At 43.1% G+C, this 27,330-nt stretch overlaps 1 protein-coding gene and 1 long non-coding RNA gene across 2 annotated transcripts; one reads left to right on the top strand and one right to left on the bottom strand.

Moving 5' to 3' along the window:
- Positions 1-318: 318 nt before the first annotated feature.
- LOC105031264 (von Willebrand factor A domain-containing protein 7) lies at positions 319-15,187 on the bottom strand. Its single transcript, XM_010905591.3, has 16 exons — positions 15,088-15,187; positions 12,597-12,792; positions 12,184-12,456; positions 11,691-11,787; positions 10,995-11,123; positions 10,213-10,399; positions 9,893-10,068; positions 9,193-9,305; positions 8,599-8,715; positions 8,136-8,345; positions 7,817-7,949; positions 7,529-7,675; positions 6,166-6,258; positions 3,667-3,935; positions 2,945-3,235; positions 319-2,109 (listed from the first exon to the last, which is right to left on the bottom strand). Exons 2-16 carry the CDS (start codon positions 12,786-12,788, stop codon positions 1,729-1,731), a joined length of 2,808 nt encoding a protein of 935 aa, XP_010903893.2. The 5' UTR covers positions 12,789-12,792; positions 15,088-15,187; the 3' UTR covers positions 319-1,728.
- Positions 4,337-5,008, top strand: LOC109615959. Its single transcript, XR_002196957.1, has 2 exons — positions 4,337-4,648; positions 4,768-5,008. It is a non-coding gene; the product is annotated as an uncharacterized LOC109615959 (long non-coding RNA).
- Positions 15,188-27,330: the final 12,143 nt, after the last annotated feature.

Genomic DNA, 27,330 nt, shown 5'->3' on the forward strand with positions numbered 1-27,330 from the left:
GGAGGTCTTTCCAGTAGCATAAGGAGGTCTTTCCAGTAGCATAAGGAGGTCTTTCGCCGAAATGAACAGGCCTCGGGAAAGTAATTGGCCAATTAAAATTGTAACGTACGATGTGTTTACGTCTTCAGCTCCATTTGGACGCATTTCTATCACATTATGAAAGTAGTATGTGGTATTGATGCATATGTATGTAGTTCAATCTCCCTGTACCCTTCAACTCATTGTACAATGAGCAAAGTTGAAATGTCATACAGCCTTAAGACATATTAATGAACATGTCTGGAGATAAGTTTTAAAAAAAGACATGTTTTAGGCAACCATGTTTTATTACCTGTTAAAATTGATACGGTCCCTCTTGACAGGGCCTGCTCTAGGCTTTTGGGGATCCTATGTTAAACTTGATATGGTGGCCCCTCTCCTAGTGGTCCCTAGCTGTTCGGGGCACCCTAACAGTTGGGGGCCCTAATCGACTGCTTATCTTGCTTATGCCTTGAACTGGCCCAGCCTCTAGAACCTTGATGTATATTTATAGCCAGAGCCGTAGCTAACACAGGGAAAGGTGTGATTGAAGGGGCCCATGGCTTGGTGGGACCCACTGATCTTAATAACATCAATGTCGTCTGTAGGTGAGGGGGCCCAGGATTCCAGGCGCCACCCTGTTCATAGCGCACTCTTCACTGCACACCAAAACAAAGTAATCAAGATGAATTTCCAAAACCACGATTTTAAATGCAATAAAATCATTTGTAGCAGCAGCTCTGAACAACCTCTAGTATCTTTAAGTAAAGCCAGGTAACATTCTCTGGCTTGGGGTTCTCAGAGCCGCTTTTTCTAATTCGGATGGAGCATAAAATGGTATGAGGTGCCAGACAGCCATAACAGCACCACATTTAAATTAGGGCAACGGGGTGAAAACACTGTTGTCCTGTCCCTGAGCAAGACAAAACCCTGACTGCTCCCATGGTCAAGGCATTCGTTCATGGTAAAAGAAAGTGTAAACAATCAAGACATAACACACCTTATTTGCCTCGACTCTCAGTGCAAAGATGTCAGCACTTGGATAAAACAATTAGCTGTGCAGCTCAAAGTTGGCGTCGCCAAACAAAAAAGTTGAAATGTATTTTAGTTTGGGTGGACAAACGTGGACGTTTGGAATTGTCTAGACAATGCCCAGACTCACTGTAAATGTGCGGGAGATGTTGTGGCAGAATCTCAAAGAAGCATTTCATGCTCTAAAACTGGAATGTTTCAGTTTTTATGAGTTAATGCAGCTTGGAAGGAAAGAGTTGGCCAAAATTCTTCGGTCGCAATGCGAGAGACTGATCAACATATATAGGTAGTGTTTGTTTACGCATAGCCAGTTGAGTGCAAGGGACCATGATGTTTTCAAACTGGGGTGTTGCATAACTTTATAGTAAGTATACACATCTTTTGCTATTTGTTCAATAGGGTTCCTTTTTATTAATTAGTAGATTGAAGAAAGGAAAATATTAAGTGACAGAAATATGCAGAGAAAATTGGAAAGGGCATGAATAGCTTTTCACCGCATTGCATTGATCACAATTAACCCAGTGGAAAGTTACCGGGACGGTATGACATTAGAGACACTTTCGATGATTAGAATGAATCTTACAAGACAAATGGTCAAACTTTTTAGACTAGCTCTCCACCTGCTTAAAATGAGTGTGACAGAGAGAAACTTGATGAAGCTGAGATAAGAGGACAGGGCTAAAGAATGGCCCCTGACAGAGGTGCTGCTTGGACTTTGGGGACATTGGTGACCGGTGTCTGGACCGTGGTTTCCACTGTATTTCTGATGGACCTGAAACAGGTCCCCACATTCCCCACACCGTCCACGGCCACCAGCTCCACCTCCGGGGAACAGCAGGAGGCGCTGTAGGTCGCCAGAGTCACGTTCAGACCGGACGTGTCCACCGCCGTGGTGGTGCTGAGGGTTCCGTTGCCCTGGCGCGGGGTGATGCGCTCGATGCCCGTACCGTCGCCGTCCGTCAGGCTGGCAGAGAGCTCCCATGTGGACAGGCTGCAGTCTTCAGAACAGTTGGCCTTCACACTGAGCACTTTACACACTGGACGGTTGACATCTGTCACCTTTAAGGGAGGGGAAACCCAATGAGGTCAAAAACTGATCAAAAAAATACATTACAATCACAACATTAACCCTGGAGGAAGGAGAGGAGTGTGGCCACATAGAGTTTTCCTACTAATACCTGCTGAATTTGCTATCTGCTAAGTGTCATGCCAGGAAGTGAAATGTTAGTACCAATCTGGGACCAGGCCATTGTAACTACCACTACACCTGGACCGGCCGAGGGCCATTTATTCCCCCTAACAAAACACATCACCCTGAACATTATCCATCCGTTTGATATCAGTTCAACCCCACTCCAAGCTAGCCATCGTCCACACACCCTGATCACACCTCTTTCCACGGCTGTGGTATCTTTATACGAACAAGGAACACAAAAAGGACTCTGGGAATGGTTTACTGCCTGGACGACCATGAGACCCTTTCCCCAGGCCTGTAAAGATCCATTATTCTTACAAGACAGGTAGAGCTACTACAGTAACACTGTTAAATTAGTTCTCTACCATGTGCCTTCAAAAAAATGAACAGGGAAGACTGTTAACAGAAAGTTCAAACACGACTCAAATTCATTGTTTTGCCAAAACACAGAAAAGTTAACAAGAACAAAAATGTAAATAAACATTTCTGCCAAAGTATCCCAAATAATGCCCTAATTCTAGTTCCTGAGATTTTCTTTAAAAAAAAAAACACCCCTGAAAGAATCCCTGAAAAAACAGGATCATCCCCGTTTCATTTGTTATGTTTCTGTTTCAGAAACTAAAAGCTTTTTTTTCACGTAATAAAAACCCACCAGGTCAACACAAAAACTAAACAACCTGTGCTTCTCCAGAAAGTTACCATGGAAACAACGGAGAGGTGGAGTAGGGCGTAGTTTGTGTCATTGGTTCCAGGGGACTCGGCCTCGATGGTCAGGGTGACGTCTGTGCCCGATGGAGTGCTCGGGGGCACAGTGAGGGTCACAATACCATTAGCACCACCAGTCACCAGTGCCAGGGTTGAAGGAAAAGAGGAGGTGAACCCACGGTCATTACTGGCCCGGATGGTGACAAATCCACTGTTGTCACTGGTTGTCACCATGAATGGAACTGAAAATGGTGTTCCAGATTCCAGGACACCTTCAGCCAGAGCCTGAAGTCAGACCAGAGACATACAAGAGTCAGACTGGAGTCAGACAAGAGACATCAGTGAGACAGACTGGAGTCAGACAAGAGACATCAAGGAAATGTACTGGAGTCAGACCAGAGACATCAGAGAGAAAGACTGGACTCAGAACAGAGACATCAAAGAAACAGACTGGTGTCAGACAAAATACATCAGAGAGACAGACTGGAGTCAGACAAGAGACATCAGAGAAACCTACTGGAGTCAGACTGGAGACAATAGAGAGACATATGAAAGTAATTTCTTTATTTTCTCTGAACATGGAGCTTTGCTTAAATACTACCCAGTATGCTAGAGGTTGCTCCAGGGGACATATCCAACGCCAACTAAAGAGTAGAATGACGATCAAAGGGACGCTTTACCAACTCTTATTCTTGACCTTTGACAATGGCCCTCACCGTCACCACAATAGCGGAGGCTCTGAGGTGGGTGGAGGACTGTCTCTGGAAGCTGTCTGGAGCTGCTCCGGCGCTGGTGCTCTCTCCTCTCACACGAACAACAAACGCCCCAGCCGGGATTCTATTCACGGTGACCAGGTAGTCTCTGCCGCCGACTGATTCCAAGGTTCCCCTGACCTCCCCTGACCCAAACGCCTCGACCAGGGCCACCTCTGTCAGCCTCACAGAGTCGCTCCCCGTCACAGACACCAGCAGGTTGGCTTTCCCACCTGAGACAGGGAGATGTAGAGGTAGCTGATGTAGAACATATTAATTACTGTGGATATAAAAAGTCTACACACCCCTGTTAAAACGCCAGGTTCTTGTGATGTCAAAGAATGAGACAAAGATAAATCATGTCAGAACTTTTTCCTCTTTTAATGTGACCTATAATGTGAACAATTCAATTGAAAAACAAACTGAAATTTTCTTGGGTGAAAAATGAAAACCTTACAATAACCTGATTGCATGTGTGCACACCCTCTTCTAACTGGGTGGCTGTGTTCAGAATTAACCAATCACATTCAAACTGTTAAATAGAAGTCATTACGCACCTGTCATCATTTAAAGTGACTCTGATTAATCACAAATAAAGTTCAGCTGTTCCAGCAGGATTTTCCTGACATTTTCTTAGTTGCATCTCAGAGCAAAAGCCAGGGTCCGCAGAGAGCTTCCAAAGCATCAGAGGGATGTAATTGAGAGACCAAGTGCTATGGGTTGCTCCCCCTCCGCCCTGAGTCGGGTGGTTCGGTCCCTGTTTGTTTGTTTGTGTTTTTCCACCTGGAGTGCTGGGGGTGTGTTCAGTAGGTCAAGGGGCGTGGCAGAGTCTTCACTGCACAGCCAATCTTCGCAGCTGCAGCTCATCCACATGATTCACTCCAGCAATATTTAAACCCGGGCTGATCACCTCTTCGGCGCCAGTTCGTTATCTACTACCCATGAGGTAGTTGGCTCTCAGTTCTAGTTGTTCGCGAGTATCATCCGTGTATTCTCGTGCACCCTTGTTTGCCTTTGTTCCCTGAGTTTGTAATTACCATGTGTTTCTCTCCTGTTCCCGCTCAGACCTGCTGCTTCCTCTGCTGCGCCTACTAGCTTCCAGCCTCACCACCCAGCCTTCACCTCCACCTACGAACACCATCAGTACACTCCTCTCCACCTGTTCACCTCGTGTCCAGTAACCACTCGGACTCTTCGCCGTCAGCACTCCTCCAGCTTCGGACCTGCCAGGAGTTTCCCAGCCCTGACCCTGCCTACAAAGTACTCTCTGAGTACCCTGTTTCTCCATTAAAACCTTTTGAACCTACCTTACGTGGTCAGTGTGATTTCTCTGCGTTCTGGGTCAGACGAACTCTAACACCAAGAACTGGACATCCCTCCAAAACTAATGAAAAGACTAAAAGAAAACTGGTCAGGGAGGCTTCCAAGAGGCCTTCAGCAATATAAAAGGAACCGCAGGAATTTCTGGCAAGTCCTGGCAACAATCTCCCGTATTCTTCATATGAATGGGCTATGGGGTAGGGTGGCAAGACAGAAGCTTTTCTTACAAAGAAAAACATCAAAGCCCGGCTGAAGTTTGCAAAAACAAACATCTATTCCTCCAAAAGCATGTAGGACATTTTTTTATAGTCTGATGAAACCAAGGTTTAACTTTTTGGCCATAATTCCAGAAGGTATATTTGGTGCAAAATCAACACTTCACATCACCCAAAGAACACCATACCCACAGTGAAGCATGGTGGTGATTGGGCTGATTTTCTTCAGCTGGAACCGAGGGAATTATGAACAGATCCAAATACCAGGCAATTTTGGCACAAAACCTTCAGGCATCCGTTAGTTCACCTTTCAGCATGACAACGACCCAAAGCACACATCCAAATCCACAAAAGAAGAAGAATAACGTTTTGGAATGGCCCAGCCAGAGCCCAGACCTGAATCAAATTGAATATCTGTGGGGTGATCTGAAGAGGTCTGTGCGCAGGAGATGTCCTTGCAATCTGACAGATTTGGAGCGCTTTTGCAAAGAAGAGTGGGCAAATATTGCCATGTCAAGATGTGCCATGCTAATTGACTCCTACCCAAAAAGACGTGCTGTAATAAAATCAAAAGGTGCTTCAACAAAGTATTAGTTTAAGGGTGTGCTTATGCAACCAGGTTATTGTGAGTTTTCCCCTCAAAGATTTTAGTTTGTTTTTCATTTGAATTGTTCATGTTATAGGTCACATTAAAGGTGGAAAAAGTTCTGACATGATTTATCTTTGTCTCATTCTTTTACAGCACAAGAACCTGGCATTTTAACAGGGGTGTGGAGACTTTTTATATCCACTGTACATTATAATGTACTCATGTACTTGACATCTATAATTAAAAGCATTTTGTTTGCCCTGTAAAAGTCCACCTATCAAAAGGCAGTGTCAATGTAATGCGATGGTAAATAAACGTTTTGTCTGACTCCTGTGTTACCAGCTTGAGGACGTGACTGTAGAACAGCATAGCTTGGATGGGGTCCCTGGGATACCTCCACAAAGTCAAACAGAAAGTCAATGAGGCTCTGACCTGCAAAACAGAAAGTCATTCTAGAATTTAACGGGCTATTTGACCTTGCGACATGGAATAAAACGCATGGTTATACTGTAGGTTCTTAACAGTTCTCTAAGTTGAATTATCACTCACTGCAAATCTCAGAGATTCTGTACCAGCTGTGCGTGATCTGTAACACGGCATGCGCATCAATACCCACACACTGAACCGGCCAGCTTTATTCTCCTTGGTACTATTCACGCAATGATGTGGACATTTCACCACTCTTAGTACTATAAATCCAACAGATAATCAAAAAAGCCCTCATTTCAAAACTCTAAGCACATCTGACTGAGTGCAACCAAAAAAGATCAAACATCAGTGTGTCTTCTAGAAAGATACGTTTCGCATTAAAATATATCGTATTCATACTGTTACATGCATAGCCTTGGATATGATTTTCTTTTCTATTGTTAAAATACCTTTTACTGTCATTATGCTCTTTATTGTGCCAAACTGATCATTACTGGGTGAATATTGTATGTATTTTAATATATTGTTTTGCCTACTGTGTGCAGATTGAAAAATACAGAATCAGCACCCTAAGGCCATATTTTTATGTGACCTCAGTGGCATTCAAACCCACAACCTTGTTGCTGTTGATGTGAGCCACAAAAGACCACTGCATTCATACAATACTTTCAAACACAGGACATGATTTCCATCCATAGTAAAAACCACAACTGATAACACTACAAACTATGCGAACACTGCCAATGTCTTTCAAAATGGAGCAGGATAGACTGCAAAGCAGCGGAGAAATATCAGGGTCAAACCTACAAACTGAGCAGCTGTGAACCATCACAAGAACATCTTTGTTGAAGCTGGCTTTTAACAGGACAAAACTTGACAAGCAGGGCTCTTATATCCATGAACTCAGGTCAGCTAGTAGAACCCAGAGTTTATTATCTGTTTTTATTCTATTCTATTTTTATATTTCTCTTTCTTTGTAAAGCACCTTGAATTGCTCCTATGTATGAACTGTGCTATATAAATAAACTTGCTAGCTTGCAGCGTAATATCATTGGCCAATGAGCAACTGTCCATGTGCATGCACAACATGGGGGAAACATATCCATGTGTGCAACCGTATCTGAAGATGGGGTGGTAGTACATAAGACACCTCTTGGGTCTTGCAGTGTTGGGGCAGGCAGTGTTAGGTTCCACCAATCAGAGATGATTCAGGAATAGATTTGGGCCTATACCCGATTCCTAACCCAGACCTAGCTTTACTGATTAGCCTCACCTACGACCTTCAGAGTGTAGTACGTTTTCGATGACACGCTGATTTCCCATAAACCAGCTTGGCTGTCCAGACGCAGCGCGTGGAAGTTCCCAACAGTCTGAAACGTTCCAACCGGGCCATATACCTCCGCACTGCTTTGGGACACACCTGTGAGACGACATCCAAACGACGACATACACTACCTCAGAATTGACCTGTTTTCCATGTCTGATGAGAGATATCCCCCCGGTCAAATTCAATAAGATGAATTTAACAATCTGTGCAATGTCTCCGAAATCTCCAGAATACCTGAGGGGCTGGTGATGGTGAAGGAGAGGGAGCGTCCTGTGACATAAGCCGTCAGGTTTCTCACAGACTCATCGACGGTGAAGGAGAACCGACCTGCCCTTCCTGAACTCCTAACGACCTGCATAAGGGTCACCTGGAAGAAAGAAAGGGAAGCATGCCAAGAGATATAGAGAGAAAACGACAGGGTGTATGCGAAATTCATTCCTTCAGACACAACTCCTTCTTGGTTCTCAATGTTGCGCTGCAGAAGCTTGATGTTGGGGCATGACCATTAGGTTAGGTTGAGGCTGAGGTTCTGGGTGACAAAAGGTTGGAGTACCAATGAAGAGCTGGAGGAGTCGAGGATGATTCTGGTGGCCCGGGACAGCTCTGTCCTGGTGGTCTGTATGGCGAGTCCCCCTGACATCTGAGCCAGGTCCATGTAGACCCGGGAATCTGACGCTGCCATCCGACTGTTTTGGCCCCGGCCTCGGCCCTGGACATTTCTCAGACGAAGGGAACCCAAACCGTTTGTTAGCATGAAGGTCACCTGGAGACAGAGAGAGAGTGGGGGAGAGAGAGACAGAGAGAGAGAGTGGGGGAGAGAGAGACAAAGAGAGAGTGGGGAGAGAGACAGACAGACAGAGAGAGAGTGGGGGAGAGAGAGACAGACAAAGAGAGGGAGAGAAAAAAAAGTATGTGAAGGCTGACACTTTCAAAAGCAATAAAAAAAGATATCAAAGATATTTTCTTGTCAGCTTCACGGGTTAATGCTGCTCATTACCCAAGGCCCATCTACTCACCACAGACTTGGTACGTTCAATGAGAGCGGTCACTGTGCTGAGTAGATCCAAGTCTTTAGGGGGGGCGTCAGTAAAAACAAAGATCTCTGAAGAGGGGGGGGCACCGGTTAAAGCCAGCTGGAGAAACAACAGGGAGACGCTGTTACTGTCTCACTAGGACAGAGCCAGAATGTGTTGGAAGAACAGCCATGTTGAACTTCCAGCGGAAAGGGAGCAGGTCTCTGACTCATCACATGTAACATAACCCCCTGCTGTAGTGCCCTTGAGCAAGGTACCTCAATTTGTTTATTTTCCCCGTGTTGCATTTCTATATGCATGTTTAAACCACCGTTTTAAAGAGTGCAAGAACAATTTAGGATTTCGGAACTGTGACTTAGTTTGCAGAGTGGGGCGCTTGGAACGCCAAGTTTGGGAACTTGATTCCAGTGGTGGACAAGAAATGAAAAATGGATGCAGTCACCATATACCATGAGTCACTGTGTAAGATCATTCACTCACTGGCTAAAATGTAAGTGTAAAAACAAATAAAGATTTAATAAAGTCTTATAATAGTCCCTGTGTGTCCCACGGGTGTGTCAGTCAATGTCACTGTACCTGGAGTCCTGATAGACACATTTCAGGGGAATCCCCTCCCCCATTTGCAGACAGAGCATTGATGTAGGCCTTGAATTCGTCAGGGTCTTTGGTCTGTATCAGGGGCCCAAAGTCTTGTGGGACAGACACAAAGTGGATTGGACATTCAGTTCACTCTTACACAGTACATTTCACACAGAACTATACACACAACATTATACACACTTCATAACACACTTACCATTAAACACACTGAATATTACCCACACAATGTAGTACACACATCATTACACACATCATTACACGCTTAACATAATACACCCTGAACGTTATAAACTCTTGATAATACACCCTGAACGTTATACACTCTTGATAATACACCCTGAACATTATACACTCTTGATAATACACCCTGAACATTATACACTCTTGATAATACACCTTGAACGTTATACACTCTTGATAATATACCCTGAACATTATACACTCTTGATAATACACCCTGAACGTTATACACTCTTGATAATACACCCTGAACGTTATACACTCATGATAATACACCCTGAACGTTATACACTCTTGATAATACACCCTGAACGTTATACACTCTTGTTAATACACCCTGAACGTTATACACTCTTGTTAATACACCCTGAACATTACACACTCAATACAATACCCACTACCCAAAGGAAAATCCCAAAACCATCAGTGTTCTCACCTGAGTTGTTGAAGGAGACCAGCATGTAGTCTGACGGCTGGTCTGCCGTTCCTCTCTGGCTGTCGATGATGAATGAGGCCACCTTCCTCACTGCGTCAATGTCACCCGACATGCTCCCAGAGGAGTCGATCACAAAACACAAAGCAGTTGATCTCTCCGTGGAGATTCCCATCATCCTGAGAGTGAAAGAGAGAGAGATAGAGAGACACGCCAAGGGTAAGAAAGAAGAACAATGAAAATATGCCATTGCGTGCAGAGCAGAAGTTGTTGCTCACTACTCTACGAGGTGGTAGAATCCAATAAAGTGCTATTAAACACACTGTAGGAAGTCTTTGTCCCCGGCAGCTCCTCTAATATCGGTCAGTAGTTCGCTAGTTGCAGCCTGGGCCATCTCTGCAGCCGTTTGGTGCAGGTAGCCATGTCTGGCTTCCAATTGATCCTTGCTGATGCCGCCTGTAGGATTCACCCAGCTCGAGAGGTCTAATAAGTCGCCATGGCTGCACTTCCCTGATGACCAGAAGAGATGATCGGGACAATACAGAATGTTAGCACATTATTTCACTGCCCATCGTTATGCTCAGTCGTCCGTTCTGTATGACCCCCGCATCCAACTGGTAGCCTCGTCAAAATTCAGCAAGCCTGCCAAGCCATAACCACAGCAGACTGACAACAACTAAAAAGACAAAAAGAACAAACATAGTCAACGCCTCCCCGAAAAGCCCAAGGAGGCCTCAGCGAAGTCTGTTCCAATTATTGTGGACTCAAGTTTGCTTTCCTGCCCTCTACTCTAGCCTTTGCTCCCTCACTTTGAAGGACAAAAATGCGGGACACACAGCTCTGCTCTCCAATGTGTGTTGAGATAATCGGAGGGAAATCGACAAGTATTAAATGGAGAATGTTTCCAGGGAGGATATCCTGCAAAAAAAAAGTTTATCCAAAGATTGCTGACTGAAACTGGTAAGAGGCCAATGTACTTTGACATGACATGCAAAGCTGACTTTTGCATTCTGATTGGCTCTTTTCTGAGCGACTGAACTGACACTAACACACAGGTACCGGAACAAATGGACTGTGGAGCCCTTACAGCACAGATATGACTTACCTTCGGGTTTTGAAGGGATAATAAATGCAAAATATGCAGTGGTCAGCTTCTTGTCTCCAATGATTTCTTCTAGGATGTTGTTCTTGCAGTCTTCCCCGGCACAACTCCGACATGTGGGCGTGTTTTTATCTGCCGGTAAGAGATCACATGTACTGTAGACACAACACATCCTGGTACTTTCCTACATAACAGTACATGCTCTGAAACAGGGATGCTCAACCAGTCCATTGTGATCAACTGCCGAGTGCATTTATTTGTCTCACTTTAAAACCCACACTCAGACAGAGGCGGTTCTAGGCATAAGTGACATGAGTGGTCATTCAGGTCCCCTGACGGCTAGGGGGCCCCATCCACTAGGGAGTTAAGGGGAGAGGGGGCCCCAAATAAAATTATCTTTGAGACCCTAAAAGGCAAGAGCCGGCACTGCACCCAGAGGCACACCCCTGCAAAACCTGAGGATAATAGGTGGGTGCTTATATTTTTCCTATTTCATACAGGTACAAGTGTGCATTAATGTGTTTTATGGCACCTCTCACTCTCCCTCAGAGAGACCTGGGGATCATCAGTTATGGACAGTGGCTGAGGAGCATTTTGAGCAAGAGCCTTGCTCAAGGTTAAAACAATATGTTTTATTTTGCACTCTCAGGGATTCAACCCTTTTGTTTTACTGGCAAATCACCCTAACCGGTAGGCTACCTGCAACTGGGCCGATGTCCACCACGTCTGATCTGATGAGATCAGAAAGAGGATTTATGTTGCCCAGTTCTATCCAGTTGCTGTGACTGTAGAAATCCTGAAAATGAAAGAAGTACAATTTCTTTAAAATAACTGTACGCCAAATGCAATGTTTTTAGTTTGCTAATGAAATCATCTGCTTTAAATACTGAAACAACACCTCAGCAAAAGCAATGTCGCTTTTAATGTTCAAATGCACATAGTTGTCAGCTAAACACAATGTCCAAATGACATTTAACTCAATCCCTTCAGACTTGAATAAGGTGAGTGAGGGAGTTTTTTTTGGCATTAATTGTCTTCCTCAGGGTCAGAAAAACTGATTTGATTTTCCACGCTGGCACTGGTATTTGAACTTGAAGGATTTTGATTACAAGTCAGATGCACTAACCGCTATGCTGCCCTGCTGCCCTCGCTGACGAACTATGAAAATAATTAAATTAAATAATTGACTGACCTGTAAGGGGTGTGAAATGCCTCCCAGTGTCTGTCTTGCAGCCTTAAAGTTTCCCTGCTTGATGCTGGCTTTGACAGAAGTCATGCCTTGGGTGATGAGTGCCCGTCCCTTTTCTATCATCTCATCGGTAAAGTGATACTCAGGATTCAGTACGTGTATGTAGTCCACTTGGGCATTACTTCCGGTGATGTCTGATATGGCACTCTGGAAACTCTTAACAGATTTTGGCGATGAGCAGGCTATAGCCAGAATCTCTGCAGTCAGGGGTCCAGGCTACAAACATGCACACGCCAACACACATAAGTGTATACCTCTGCTGACAATGAAACACAAATACCTGCTTCATTATGAGCAAACAAAACAACTCAAGCATGTTAGTGTGTGGTCCTTAGTTGTGTGGTTTCGTTTCTCACCGGCAGAGTGAAGTCTCTTCCCTCAACAGAGGCCAGGTCCTTGCACACCTGGGCAGTGGTCTGTAAGATGGCTGCCTCTGTGATATTCTGGTGGGGGGTGGAGGTGCCTGCCCAGAGCACCATAAACCCCTGGGCCTCCATCCTCAAGAGGAGCAGACAGACTACGACCAAGGCTGGTGACATCATCAACATGTCTCTATGAGACAGAGCAGTTGACAGTTATTGATTACAATATAATAATGCATTTATTTGTAAGGACATGAATTGTAATGTTCTGCAAATACCACCCTCCCACATGCGCACACCAAAAATAAGGCCAATGACAAATAAGTGCTGCAATGTAGCGTAAAACATTTCTTATGAATAGATAATGCTTTGGTATTAAGTCACTAAACTGCCAACATCAGGTTCTATGCCCCATCTTTGTTATGTAAACCTTAATTCTTATCTTCATTTGGAAGAAATCTGCACTCTTACAGAAATGAAATTCAGGCAAATTCTTAAATTAGCCTGGTGTTAGCATGAAAGCTAGCTAGCCGGCTCAATCTTCTCTACTGTCACTACTTGAAAGACTTGCTTGTAGTTTGCAACAACCAGATTTTACTAGTAGCTGTTTCAAGCGTAAAGCAATTCTAGACTGCAGACATTATTATGGTTGTTGTTGAGTTCATTAGGCATACCCAGCATGTTTCTGGTGTACTGATCATCAACAACATGTTTTTATGGCAAATTTTTTGGAAAATCTGTTTTGTACCGTTGGTTCATCACATAGACTTGTTGCCATCGAGTTATGTCCTTTCAGAGATCTCAGACAGTGTTTCATGTGGTGGACAAAATAACGGAAGCACCAAATGAAAAGGCACTCTTACTTTGAAGTTTGGGATGCAGCATAAAATGCTAATAAAAACAATGTAGTGATGTGCAAATCATTTATCCCTATATTTAATTGAAAATAGTTGAAAGACAACATACCAAAAGGTTGAAACTGCAGTTTTTTTTAATTATTTTTGGAAAGATATTTCTTATGGGATTCACAAACAACTGTAGGACATAACAGAATGGCACAATCATAAAACAAAACATGGCAACAAAGAAAAAGTCTGCATACCCTTAGTTCTTGATACGGCATATTGCCCCCTTTAGCATCAATGACAGCATGCAGTCTTTTGTAATAGTGGCCTATTAGGCCCTGAATTCTTGCAGGTGGTATAGCTGCCCATTCGTCTTGGGAAAATGCCTCCAGGTCATGCAAAGTCTTTGGTCGTCTTGCATGAACCGCACGTTTGAGATCTCCCCAGGGTGGCTCAATGATATTAAGGTCAGGAGACTGTGATGGCCACCTTATTCTGCTGTAACCCCTGGAGGGTCAACTTGGCCTTGTGCTTAGAGGTCATTGTCGTGCTGGAAAGTCCAAGAGCGTCCCATGTGCAGCTTTTGTGCAGAAGAATGCAAATTGTCTGCCAGTATTTTCTGATAACATGCTCATTCATCTTGCCATCAATTTTCACAAGATTCCAAGTGGCTTTAGAGCTCACACACCCCTAGAAAATTAGTGAACCACCACCATGCTTCACAGTTGGGATGGTATTCTGTTCACTTTAGGCCTTGTTAACACCTCTCCAAACACAGCGCATATGGTGGTGACCATAAAGCTCAATTTTGGTCTTGTCACTCCAAATTACAGTGTGCCAGAAGGTGTTAGGCGTGTCAAGGTGTTGTCAGGCATATTGTTACCAGGCTATTTTGTGGCATTGGCGCAGTATAGGCCTGTTTCTGGCAACTTGACCATGCAGCTCATTTTTGTTCAGTATCTAGCCTGCTTAATGTGTCCACATGAGAGCTAACAAACTCATTGACTGTTTATAAACAAACACTAATTGAAATTTAAAAAGCCACGTGTTGGAAATTCACATTTAATTGCCATTTTCACCTGTGTATGTCACCTTGTGTGTGTGTAACAAGGCCAAACATTCAAGGGTATGTAAACTTTTGATCAGGGCCAATTGGGTGATTTCTGTTATCATTACAGTTTAAAAAGGAGCCAAACAACTATGTGATAATAAATGGCTTCATATGATCACTATCCTTAAATAAAATATTTTTTGCATGATCACCTATTTTCAAAATCAATGCCAAAATTCCATCATTTCTGCCAGGGCATGCAAACTTATGAGCACAACTGTATCTTATATTGGGAAAAAAGGATACACTAAAGTGTCCAATTTACAAAAACAAATTGTAATAGTTTAACAATACCTTCCAGGTTTATTCCAAAAAATGCTAAACTTTACTGATGAAAACCTTAGTCAGAGAGAATGCACTTGATTACACTGACATGTTATTTTCACACATGGTGAGTATCTGCTGAATTAATAAAAAATGTACTTAATTTTTTTCTAAATAACCCCTGAGCTTCAACACCAAGACCCACACACATCACCCCTATACACAGTTTTACTTAACCAACCAAAAGCGGACAGTCTGTCCTTACCTTGATGACTCACAGCCAGAGATGGTTGGTGTGAAGTGAAGAATATCGCACAGATGACAGGCCTCTTCATACAGTACAACAAGGAAGGGCCAAGCTACCCTGATTCACAGGAAACCTGTACCATTTCCCCTGTTGAATTAGAAAAAGGAAGTGTCATCTGGATCCTCAGATGACACTTCTCCCCCAGGTGGCAGCAGTATAGCACCCTGCATTAAATGTCTAATAACATGTAAAAATATGTAGAATTTACATCATTAAAACTTTATAAGATACTATTGTATTATTGTCCAGAAAACAGGGACTGTAAAACAATGTAAACATTTTCGATTCAATAGGAATGTGAATTAGATTTTCACTTCATTATAAACCAGTACACAAAGTTTATCTAAATTGTGAAGTATGTATCAGTTACTAGAGTACTAAAAGTAAATAGAGTGAATGGCTTTAACAGTCCCAACATTGGATTTTACTCAATTGTAAAAACTCATTTGGTGACTTAGATGTTGAATTTCTACATTGTCCAACAGTAATGTTCCAACATATAAAAAACTATGCCTTTTTACTCTTTGAGGTCATGTTGGAATAATCCAAATGGTCCATGCATCTTTGTCTAAGAAACTCACTACCACGTTATGTAGAGAATATCAACATTACAATGAAGTAAGTATAATTTTACATCCCGCTGACAAGTTGATGTGACAAGACATGTCTACCTCATTGGAGCCTACTACTTGTGGTGTTCTATTTCACCTGCAACCACTTTTCGGATTGACTGACAGTGTTGGCAAGAAAGTGTACAAAATGACCTACAGTGTAAAGCCTCTTAACTGGAACAATGCTTTTAGTAACCAGTGAAAAAAAGCAGCAGTAAATTTGTAAAGAAAATGAATCTAACTTTTAAGAAGTATGAGATTAATTCATTGATCAGTTTCTGCAAAATCATGTAAATCTTATTATTATTTTTTTTTTAATGAAATGAAGATTGAGCATAGTGGGAAATAAGATAATTATGGGTGTGTTTCATGGACATGCATTCTATATCCTCTATTTGGATAAAACCAGGTTGTCAAGATACAGCATCATACAATATTAAAGTTAGTACACTCCTTAACATTTTTGCAAATATTTAATTGTCTTTTCATTTGACAACACTGAAGAAATTACCCTTTGCTACAATGTAAAGTGGTGAGTGTACAACTTGTTTAACAGTGAACATTTGCTGTCCCCCTCAAAATACAATACACAGCCATTAATGTCTAAAACGCTGGCAACAAAAGTGAGTACACCCCTAAGTGAAAATGTCCAAATTGGGCCCAATTAGCCGTTTTTCCTCCCCGATGTCATGTTACTCATTAGTGTTACAAGGACCCAGGTGTGAATGGGGAGCAGGTGTGTTAAATTTGGTGTTATCGCACTCACACTCCCTCATACTGGTCACTGGAAGTTCAACAAGGCCAACATGCCAAAGATCTCTGAGGATCTGAAAAAAAGAATTGTTGCCCTATATAAAGATGGCATAGGCTATAAGAAGATTGCCAAGACCCTGAAATTGAGCTGCAGCACGGTGGCCAAGACCATACAGCGGTTTAACAAGACAGGTTCCACTCAGAACAGGCCTCGCCATAGTTGACCAAAGAAGTTGAGTGCACATGCTTAGCGTCATATGCAGATGGTGTCAAGCGTGTGTGGCGGCAACCAGGTGAGGAGTACAAAGACAAGTGTGTCTTGCCTACAGTCAAGCATGGGGGTGGGAGTGTCATGGTCTGGGGCTGCATGAGTGCTGCCGGCACTGGGGTGCTACAGTTCATTGAAGGAACCATGAATGAAAACATGTACTGTGACATACTGAAGCAGAGCATGATCCCCTCCCTTCGGAGACTGGGCCGCAGGGCAGTATTCCAACATGATAACGACCTCAAACACACCTCCAAGATGACCACTGCCTTGCTAAAGAAGCTGAGGGTAAAGGTGATGGACTGGCCAAGCATGTCTCCAGACCTAAACCCTATTGAGCATCTGTGGGGCATCCTTAAACGGAAGGTGGAGGAGTGCAAAGTCTGTATCATCGACCAGCTCCTTGATGTCATCATGGAGGACTGGAAGAGGACTCTAGTGGCAACCTGTGAAGCTATGGTAAACTCCATGCCCAACAGGGTTAAGGCAGTGCTGGAAAATAATGGTGGCCACACAAAATATTGACACTTTGGACCCAATTTGGACATTTTCACTTAGGGGTGTACTCCCTTTTGTTGCCAGCGGTTTAGACATGAATGGCTGTGTGTTGTGTTATTTTGAGGGGACAGCAAATTTACACTGTTACTTTACATTGTAGCAAAGTGTCATTTCTTCAGTGTTGTCACATGAATAGATATAATCAAATATTTGCAAAAATGTGAGGGGTGTCCTCACTTTTGTGAGATACTATGTTACAGCCGGTGTGGTTCTCTGGATCCGTAATCCATGAAACAACCATGTCTCTGACAACAACTCATTGTTTAATGGGTGATAATTATAGAATCCACCTGAAAGACAAGGTACTCTGAGAAATATTTAACTCTGCTTCTGGAGTTAACCAAATAGGGCCAAATGTAATCTAGGGACAGTTATAACATCTTTAGAAAGTGTAAAAGTGGGTATACATTTACACTTTACACCGACATAATGTACTGCCTGGAAGGAAAAGTATTGTAACATTATAAAATATTGTAATGTTGACTTTAAGATGTAATGGTCGGGAGAGAGCAAGATGAAAGAATCACTGTTGCATTGGTCGAGTGGATAAGCCCATGTGCCGTTGCTACACAGAGAGAGATTTAAATACAAACATTCAGTTTGATCATGATCATCTTGTAAGCGACCCTAGTAAAGCCTGTGTTTTCCCAGTATGAGTGTATGGTCATAAAACAGTACTAAAAACACAGGCCATTCATTATGGTTGAAAGAGGTTTCACAACGCTAAACCCAATTCCGCTGCAACTCGACCTCAATTGGAAACACATTGTTAACACACAAATTGATGTTGCAAATCTGGTTTACACATCCTCATTTATTTGTAATCCTTTTATGTTGCAGTTCAGTGTTGTGGCACATTTTGCTCTATTGGGGCTGTACGAAAATCCTAACCCATATAAGAGGAAAGACGACACACACTACCATTCAAAAGTTTGGGATCACTTACAAATTAACTTGTTTTTAAAGTGAAAAACCTTTTTTCAGTCCAATAAAATAACATCAAAATGACCCAATACTTGATGTAGACATTGTTTGTTACAAATGACTATTGTGGCTGGAAAGTGCTGATTTTCATTGTAATATCTACATAGGTTTATGGAGGCTCGTTATCAGCAACCATCACTCTGGTGTTCAAATGGCATGTTGTGTTTGCTGAAGGTCTCGAAGTTATGCATACTACTCCCTTCACAGAACAGCGCAAACAGTCTCTAATCACAATAGAAAGATGAGTGTGATGCCCCAGTGCACAACTGAGCAAGATGACAAATACATGTCCTGTAAACCCAGGACATGTAATCTTGGTGTTTTGATAGACTTAGATCTCACGTTCACCAATCATATCCAAACGGTCACCAAAACAGTATTCTGTTGTTACTGACCTCAGGCCCAGGGGTTACCTGGGCCAGTAGCAGGTGCCACAGAGCAATGCGTCTTGTCGGAGTCTTTCCTTTGTCTCTCAAGTCGTGGTTTCACAGAGGTTGTCCTTTTGTCGTGTTCCAGAGGTAAGTCATCAACAGGTAAGAGTAGATTTCGGTGTAGTGCACGGATCACCTTCTCTCCGGCCCTTGCTTGAACCTTGTATACCGGTCCATCTCCCATTCTCGCTATGACGCGATGTACCTTCCCCAGTATGAACGCAGTTTGCCAGGGCCACCTCTCTCCGAGAGGTTCCTCACGAGCACTCGGTCACCAGGCTGGAGAGTTGCACCTTTAACACCTGTTTTTTTTTCCTCAGCTGAGGACTTTTGGCTATTCTCAGAAGCAATTTTGCATCTTGGTTGTCCATTTCTCTGCGAATGCTTGTCTGGTCTGCTTTTCTTTTTCAGGGTTGAAGTCAAACAGGAGGGGCTCTTCCATAGAGGAAAAAGAACGGTGCGTAACTGGTGGCTTCATGCTGTGTACAATTGTAGGCGTGAACTAGGTGTGGTAAATGGTCTTTCCACTCAGACTTTCTTTTCTCCTTCAGCGTGCAAAGCATCTAAAGCGAGGTTCTATTCATTCTTTTGACTGGATTTCCCTGTGGGCGGTTGGGGGTGGTTCGAAAATGGGATATTCCTGCCAGCTGTTGGAGTCGCTGAAAGAAGTTGTTCTCATATTCCCGCCCCTGATCATGGTGTAACTTTTCAGGGAATCCAAAATGAGGTATGAAATTATGAAAAATCTTCTCAGCCACCATTCTACTTTTTGTTGGATATACTTGTGCAAATCATGTAAAGTGATCAACTAAAACAAGGATGTATTCATAACCTCCTTTACTGGGTTCAAGATGGAGATAGTTGACTGAAACTAGTTCAAAAGGAGTACTGCTGGTGATTGAGCCCATGGGTGCTCTGTCTGGAACATAGGGCCGTTTCTGTTTGATACAGACGCACTTACGGATGACATAGTCTTCAATATCTTTTTGCACGAATGGCCAATAGAATCTTTCGCAAGCCAACTGGATGACTTTGTCCGCTCCAACATTTCCCATTTCATCATGAAGGTTCTTAAGCACCATTCTTTCAGTTTACTTGCGAGAATGAGTTGTTTCTGTGGCCCATGGTTCCGGTATTAAATTCCTTTGTCTATTTTTATTTCATTCCATTAAATGAACCAGTCTTCTCGTTTCTCATTTGGATTCCACCCTTCCCTTTTGGGTTGATAACTTCGCGGATGGCCGCATCCTCTCGCTGAGCCACTCGCATATCTTCCGGTGTGACCACTGACACACCCTTCAGTGGCCCACTGTCATCAGGTGAGTTAAGCTGCAGGGCTGCCACCAATGGAACATAATTTCTTGCAGATTTGTTCCCCTGCCAAATAGCCAAGATCATGTCTGGAGCCGTTGTTTTCTGTGTATTCGCTTAGGTACTGATGTAACTGGATGGGGTATTGTGAAAGAGTGTCTGCATCTACATTTGCCTTTCCAGGTCGGTATTTTATATCAAAATGGAAGTCAGCCAACTCCCCGATCCACCAATGGCCAACTGCCTTGAGTCTGCCGGTACTAAGGACATTGGTCAAGGGATTGTTATCAGTGTATACTGTGAACGTGGGCGCGTAATACAAATAATCACGAAACTTGTCACATATGGCCCACTTAAGAGCCAGGAACTCCAGTTTGTCCAAATGTAGGTGGTTATTCTTCTCGGCAGGAGTGAGTCTCATGGACCCATAACCTATGACTCGTAGTTTATCTTCCTGCTTTTGGAAGAGCACTGCTACAAGGCCTTTCGTTGGATGCATTCATGTGTAAAACAAAAGGTAAGTCAAAATCAGAGTAGGCGAGGATGGGTGGGGTAATCAACATTTTAACTAATCTGGAGACTACTGCGTTGGGTTCAGGAGTCCAATGGACTGGTGTTTTGGACAGAAGCTGCTCATTACCTTTGTGCTGAGTTTTATTTTTTCCTGGTCTGGAGATGGCAGCTCTTCCACTGGGCTCATCCAAACCTCGAACCAGTTTAAACAGGGGCCTTGCAATCTTGGCAAAATCCTGAATGAAGGACCGATAGTAGCCGAGGAAACCCAATAGAGCTCTGACCTCTCCAACAGTTTTGGATTTCCATTCTTTCATCTTATGAACAGACTCTGTATCTTTTGGGTCTATCTGAACTCCATCGCCCGACACTAGACAACCAATATACCTCACTTGTCTTCACATTTCTTAGGCCTCAGTTTGATACCATGTTCTCTCATGCAACCTAATACTCGCCTCAGATCTGCCACATGATCAGAGAATGACTTGGAATAACAGAATATGTCATCTAGGTATGGTGAACAGCACTCATCTCTGAGGCCTTCCAGAACTTCTTCCATGCACCTCTGGAATGCAGCTGGGGCATTGGTTAACCCCGAAAGGGAGACGTATCCATTGTATAAACCCCACAGTGTGACATGTTGAGAGCTTTCCTCCACACACCCTTGGTGGTATGCACTGCCTTGGTCAAGGATGGAGAACCAAATTTAACCCCAGAGGTTGTCCATTAGGTCTTGTATCCTAGGTAACAGATGTCAACAAGCAATGGTCTTTTAATTAATTCTCTGAAATCTACACAGAGACGCAAACTATTGTCTTTGGCTAGTGCCATTTTTCATTTGCTTTTCTATCTGAATTCTCAGGTCTACCTTCATTCTTCTTATCAGAATCCATCTGAGCAGAGGATACTTCCACTTTACTAGAATGGCATGTGGACTTTTGACTACACAGGACAGCATGGAAAAGTCTCACCTTCGCGATTTCTTGCGGTCTGCCAAGCCTTGTTCCCTTCAGGAGGTGGATGTCGTGTCGCGTTGGGTTTTGCATAGGGACACTTGCGACTTTCGAGAACCCACTTGAAACATTCAACAAGGCCGGAAACTGTTCGAATCCCTGGATAGTGGTTCTCTGATGTTGGTTCAAATAGCATGGTTCCTCCACCTGGCTAGCATCGGATTCTGCCTCACAAACTTGACTGGCCCCTTTTATCCCATCTAAAAAAAATAAAAAGGACAACTTACTTTCCTGTCCGTACACAATCACGGCACCTGCCCTTTGAGTCAATCTTCTGGCTTTCCTTATTTGGCAGGTAAGGACTGTTGTAACTTTCGGCTTGGGGGAATTTTATACTCTGTGTCAGGTGTTTTTGCCAGTGTGGCTACTTGAGCAGTCAATTCCATAATAGCTGTGCGGTTGGCCTGCAACTCAATATTAACTTTAGTCTGTCTTAACTGTTCAGTCTGTTCGCCGTCGTCTTGTTGAGCTGAACTTATAGTCACTGATTTGGGCTTAGGTATTGGGCCTAACCTTTTTAATCTTTCAGCCTCTTCACATGCCAATTTAGTTATCTGTTCAAACAATGAATCATCTTTAATGCTTAAATCGGCAAGAGAGGACATGAGATCTGTTCTGATGTAACTGTGTTTAGCATTGAGGCCTTGATAAAGACTATGGAGAAATGTACCCTGAACCAGCTTTTTGTGAAATTCTGCGCCATCCGGTTGGGATTCAAACAGAACATGTTGTCTCAGCCCCATTAGTCTATACATAAACTGTTGTAGACTTCCTTTCTCCTGTTGTTTGGCACTACTCAGCTCCTGGAAGAGCTCTGGGCTTCTTTAATCTCTAAATGTGACTTCAGGAAACGTTTTAACTCATCCACAGTAAAATCATATTTTTTTGGACAACATATCTCTGAAAGTACCAGGTTTGTCACTTTAATCACTGTTCTAATTATCTCGGACTCAGAAAATCCTTCTTTGAAACCTTCCTCAATTTGTTTACATATACTGCTGTATGAGACCTCTGAACCTGAATCACAAATCTGGACACAATACAATTTAAACTCTGCGTGGTAGCAAGGCTGCCACTTTGGATGGTCTTACTACCTGATCGGGTACAGTGGAGGCTGGCTCTCTTGTAGGAACAGATGACTTAGATGGGGGCATAAGTGCGTGATCTTTATCTCGGCTTTAGCTTGCTCTCTCTCACGTGTCCGACGAATCCTTACCACCGACAGCGGAGGTCACATCCGGAGTGAGAAACAGGTCGATTGTATCATGGAGGAGAAGCAGGCGGGACATGCCTTCATCTTCCAACTTCTTAATCTTGTCACTCTTGACAAAGATGATGACATGGTCATACAGTTCTGGTTCACTCGGGTTGGAATACTCCGGTGTCACAGCCTCCGATCCATCTTCAACTATCCTTGCAAGACACTGGAGATGACTGACATTCAGTGTCAACAATTATGTATGTTCCAGATTAGCAACCGGCGATCTTCTAAAGTAGCCATCTCAACTGGGTTCTTGTAACGTTGACTCTCTGATTGATGCACAAGGGCAGACTTCCCTGAAGTTCTGGATACAAGATAATACTGCTGTGGTTGACACCTTCAGACAACTGGAACTGGAGCTTTATCCCGGAAGGGCCCTCAATTGTTACCGGCCTCAGGCCTAGCGGTTACCTGGTCCAGTAGCAAGTGCCACACAGGCAGTTAAGTCTGTGGAAGCAGAAGAGTATTGTTGCTCTATATAAAGATGGCATAGGCTATAAGAAGATTGCCAAGACCCTGAAATTGAGCTGCAGCACGGTGGCCAAGACCATACAGCGGTTTAACAGGACAGGTTCCACTCAGAACAGGCCTCGCCATTTTGTTGACCAAAGAAGATGAGTGCACATGCTTAGCGTCATATGCAGATGGTGTCAAGCGTGTGTGGAGGCAACCAGGTGAGGAGTACAAAGACAAGTGTGTCTTGCCTACAGTCAAGCATGGGAGTGGGAGTGTCATGGTCTGGGGCTGCATGAGTGCTGCCGGCACTGGGGAGCTACAGTTGAAGGAACCATGAATGCCAACATGTGCTGTGACATACTGAAGCAGAGCATGATCCCCTCCCTTCGGAGACTGGGCCGCAGGGCAGTGTTCCAACATGATAACGACCCCAAACACACCTCCAGGACGACCACTGCTTTGCTAAAGAAGATGAGGGTAAAGGTGATGTACTGGCCAAGCATGTCTCCAGACCTAAACCCTATTGAGCATCTGTGAGGCATCCTCAAACGGAAGGTGGAGGAGCGCAAGGACTCTAACATCCACCAGCTCCATGTTGTCATCATGGAGGAGTGGAAGAGGACTCCAGTGGCAACCTGTGAAGCTCTGGTGAACTTCATGCCCAAGAGGGTTAAGGCAGTGCTGGAAAATAATGGTGGCCACACAAAATATTGACACTTTGGGCCCAATTTGGACATTTTCACTTAGGGGTGTACTCCCTTTTGTTGCCAGCGGTTTAGACATGAATGGCTGTGTGTTGTGTTATTTTGAGGGGACAGCAAATTTACACTGTTACTTTACATTGTAGCAAAGTGTCATTTCTTCAGTGTTGTCACATGAATAGATATAATCAAATATTTGCAAAAATGTGAGGGGTGTCCTCACTTTTGTGAGATACTGTGTTACAGCCGGTGTGGTTCTCTGGATCCGTAATCCATGAAACAACCATGTCTCTGACAACAACTCATTGTTTAATGGGTGATAATTATAGAATCCACCTGAAAGACAAGGTACTCTGAGAAATATTTAACTCTGCTTCTGGAGTTAACCAAATAGGGCCAAATGTAATCTAGGGACAGTTATAACATCTTTAGAAAGTGTAAATGTGGGTATAATTTTTTTTACATATTCTTACACAGACATAATGTACTGCCTGGAAGGAAAAGTATTGTAACATTATAAAATATTGTATCATTATAAAGTATTGTGACCCTAGTAAAGCCTGTGTTTTCCCAGTATGAGTGTATGGTCATAAAACAGTACTAAAAACACAGGCCATTCGGTATGGTTGAAAGAGGTTTCACAACACTCAACCCAATTCCCCTGCAACTCAACCTCAATTGGAAACACATTGTTAACACACAAATTGATGTTGCAAATGTTGTTTACACATCATCATTTATTTGTAATCCTTTTATGTTGCAGTTCAGTGTTGTGGCACATTTTTGGGGCTGTATGGAAATCCTAACCCATATAAGAGGAAAGACGACACACACTACCATTCAAAAGTTTGGGCTTACAACTTGCTTCCTCATGGAAGCTTCCTTATGGAATCTACTACAGAATCTAGCAGTAATATCTGTATTTTGTTTTTATTTTCTTTTATTATTCTATGTTTTATTATTAAGTGGTTAGAGACCACCTGGTTGGAGTCCTGTCCTCAAAGTGGATGTGATAGTAGCAGGAAAATTGGACAAGCATAAGGATCTGAGCGACTTTGACAAGGGCCAAATTGTGATGGCTAGAGGACTGGGTCAGAGCATCTCCCAAAACTGCAGCCCTTGTGGGGTGTTCCCGATCTGCAGTGGTCAGTACCTATCTGCAGACCGGGAATAAGAAAAGAAAATATTACTGGTAGATTCTGTAGTAGATTCCATGAGGAAGCTTCCTTGAGGAAGCAAGTTGTAAGCCCAACCTTTTGAATGGTAGTGTGTATCGTCTTTCCTCGTCTTTCCTTATATGTGTTAGGATTTCCATACAGCCCCAAAAATGTGCCACAACACTGAACTGCAACATAAAAGGATTAAAAGCAAAAGCAAAAATGGTTTAGGAATAGTTAGAGCAACACACCAGATGTGGACCTGCCCTCCAAATTTCCCAGATTTCAATCCAATCGAGCAACTGTAGGATGTGCTGGACAAACAAGTCTGATCCATGGAGGCCCCATATTGCATCTTACAGGACATAAAGGATCTGCTGCTAACGAATTGGTGCCAGATACCACAGCACACCTTCAGAGGTCTTGTGGGGTCCATGCCCTCAACAGGTCAGGGCTGTTTTGGCGGCAAAAGGGGGACCTACTAAATGTTAGGCTGGTGGTCATAATGTTATGGCTGATCAGTGTATAGTACTTAGCCAATGGTTCATGCAAACAACTAGCTACATGAATGCATGTCCTACATCAACATTAAAACATTACAGTATAAACTGTGTGCCTGCAAAAAACGCCATGAGTTTATGTCCTGTGTCAACATGAACAAATGACAGTAGACACTGTTAGTTAATGCATTTGTAAATCATTTTAAAAAGTAATCTTAACTATTACTGCCTGGTACGGAAGCTGCTGACCACAAGTCCCTCCAGAGGTTGGTTAAGTCTGTGGAGCGTGTCATTGGCTGCCATAAACTACGACACATTGCAATAAACCAACCCCAGGTACAGAGTCCAGCTAGATGAAGTGTATCCATCAAAGAGTGTCAGCAACATCAGCCCCTGGTCTCTAAATATCTATACTTTCACACATACATTGATTAATCTATTCATCCTGTGCTACACAACCGTAAAGAATAACAATTCTAAACTTGTCATTTCACTCAGACTTATTTCTACTGTTTCCAGTGTTGGGCCTGTTCATTGTCATTGTGTCTTAAATAACTAGGTTGTATTAAAAACATTCATCTTGGATCTCATGATGAAGGCCACAGGACTAAAATGGAAATAATGCAACAATCATAACTCTGTCTCCAGCAAACACAGTCAAGGTTACATGATACTTGTACATGTTATATTCACTAAAAAAGGAACTGAAATAATATTAGTTGTTTCACTCGAAACAACCTATTATATCTGTTTGGGGTGACGTGCAAACCTACTGTGGTGGGTCTGCTCAGGTATGAATGTCTTAAGAGTATCCAAACACTTAAAGTTATTGAGAATTTACAACAGACATTTTCTCAAAAACACTAAAAGAGAAGTGGTCAACTTCTCCTCAACCCCAAACAACGTAAGACCGCCACAAATAATGTAGATGTTAGTTCTGTGTTTGAAGTTGAGGGCAAGGCCCTGTGTTGAGCCAGTTTTAGCTCTGCTATTTCTTGTTTCGCTGCACATGGCCGTACTACTGGACACTACGCCAGATGGAACAAGTATGGAGTCTGAACCATAAGTACAGTTTGTCTTTGTGTCAAAAACATTGAACATAATACGTTTCTCCTATTCTTCCATGCAGATCCTCTTAAACTTTGTCAGATTGGATGGGGAGCGTTGGTGAACTGCAATCTTCAGGTTGTGTGTTCAATCTGGTTCAAGTCTGTGCTTTAGGCCACTCAAGGACATTCACAGACCTGTCCCAAAGCTAGTCCGGCATTGCCTTGTGTCAGGGTTGTTGTCGTGCTAAAACATAGAACAGTGTTAACCCCTTAATCGCGATTGAAGCATGGGTTCATCAATGAAATATTTTTTATACACTGCTCCGTAACCATAGAAGTTTGATGCTTAATTTTCTTCCATATTAATAGGGATGTTCTGCTGCAAATAACATCTCGTTTCTGTACTTTCGTCAACCAGAAGCCCTGCAATCGTGATCACAAATATTGATAACCTATAGTCCTTCAGAAGTTCAGCAGCAGCCCTAAATAATTATACTTTTTCTGTTGTTTAAAAATCTACAATAGATAAACAAATCCAATGCTATCAAACAGTCCATAAAATCTTTTTTTACATAAGCAGTTGTCACAAAGTGCTTTTACAAAACACCCGGCCTTAAACCCCAAGGAGCAAACAA

The sequence above is a fragment of the Esox lucius genome, chromosome 7 (genome assembly GCF_011004845.1).
Source record: "Esox lucius isolate fEsoLuc1 chromosome 7, fEsoLuc1.pri, whole genome shotgun sequence".
Taxonomy (NCBI): Eukaryota; Metazoa; Chordata; class Actinopteri; order Esociformes; family Esocidae; genus Esox; species Esox lucius.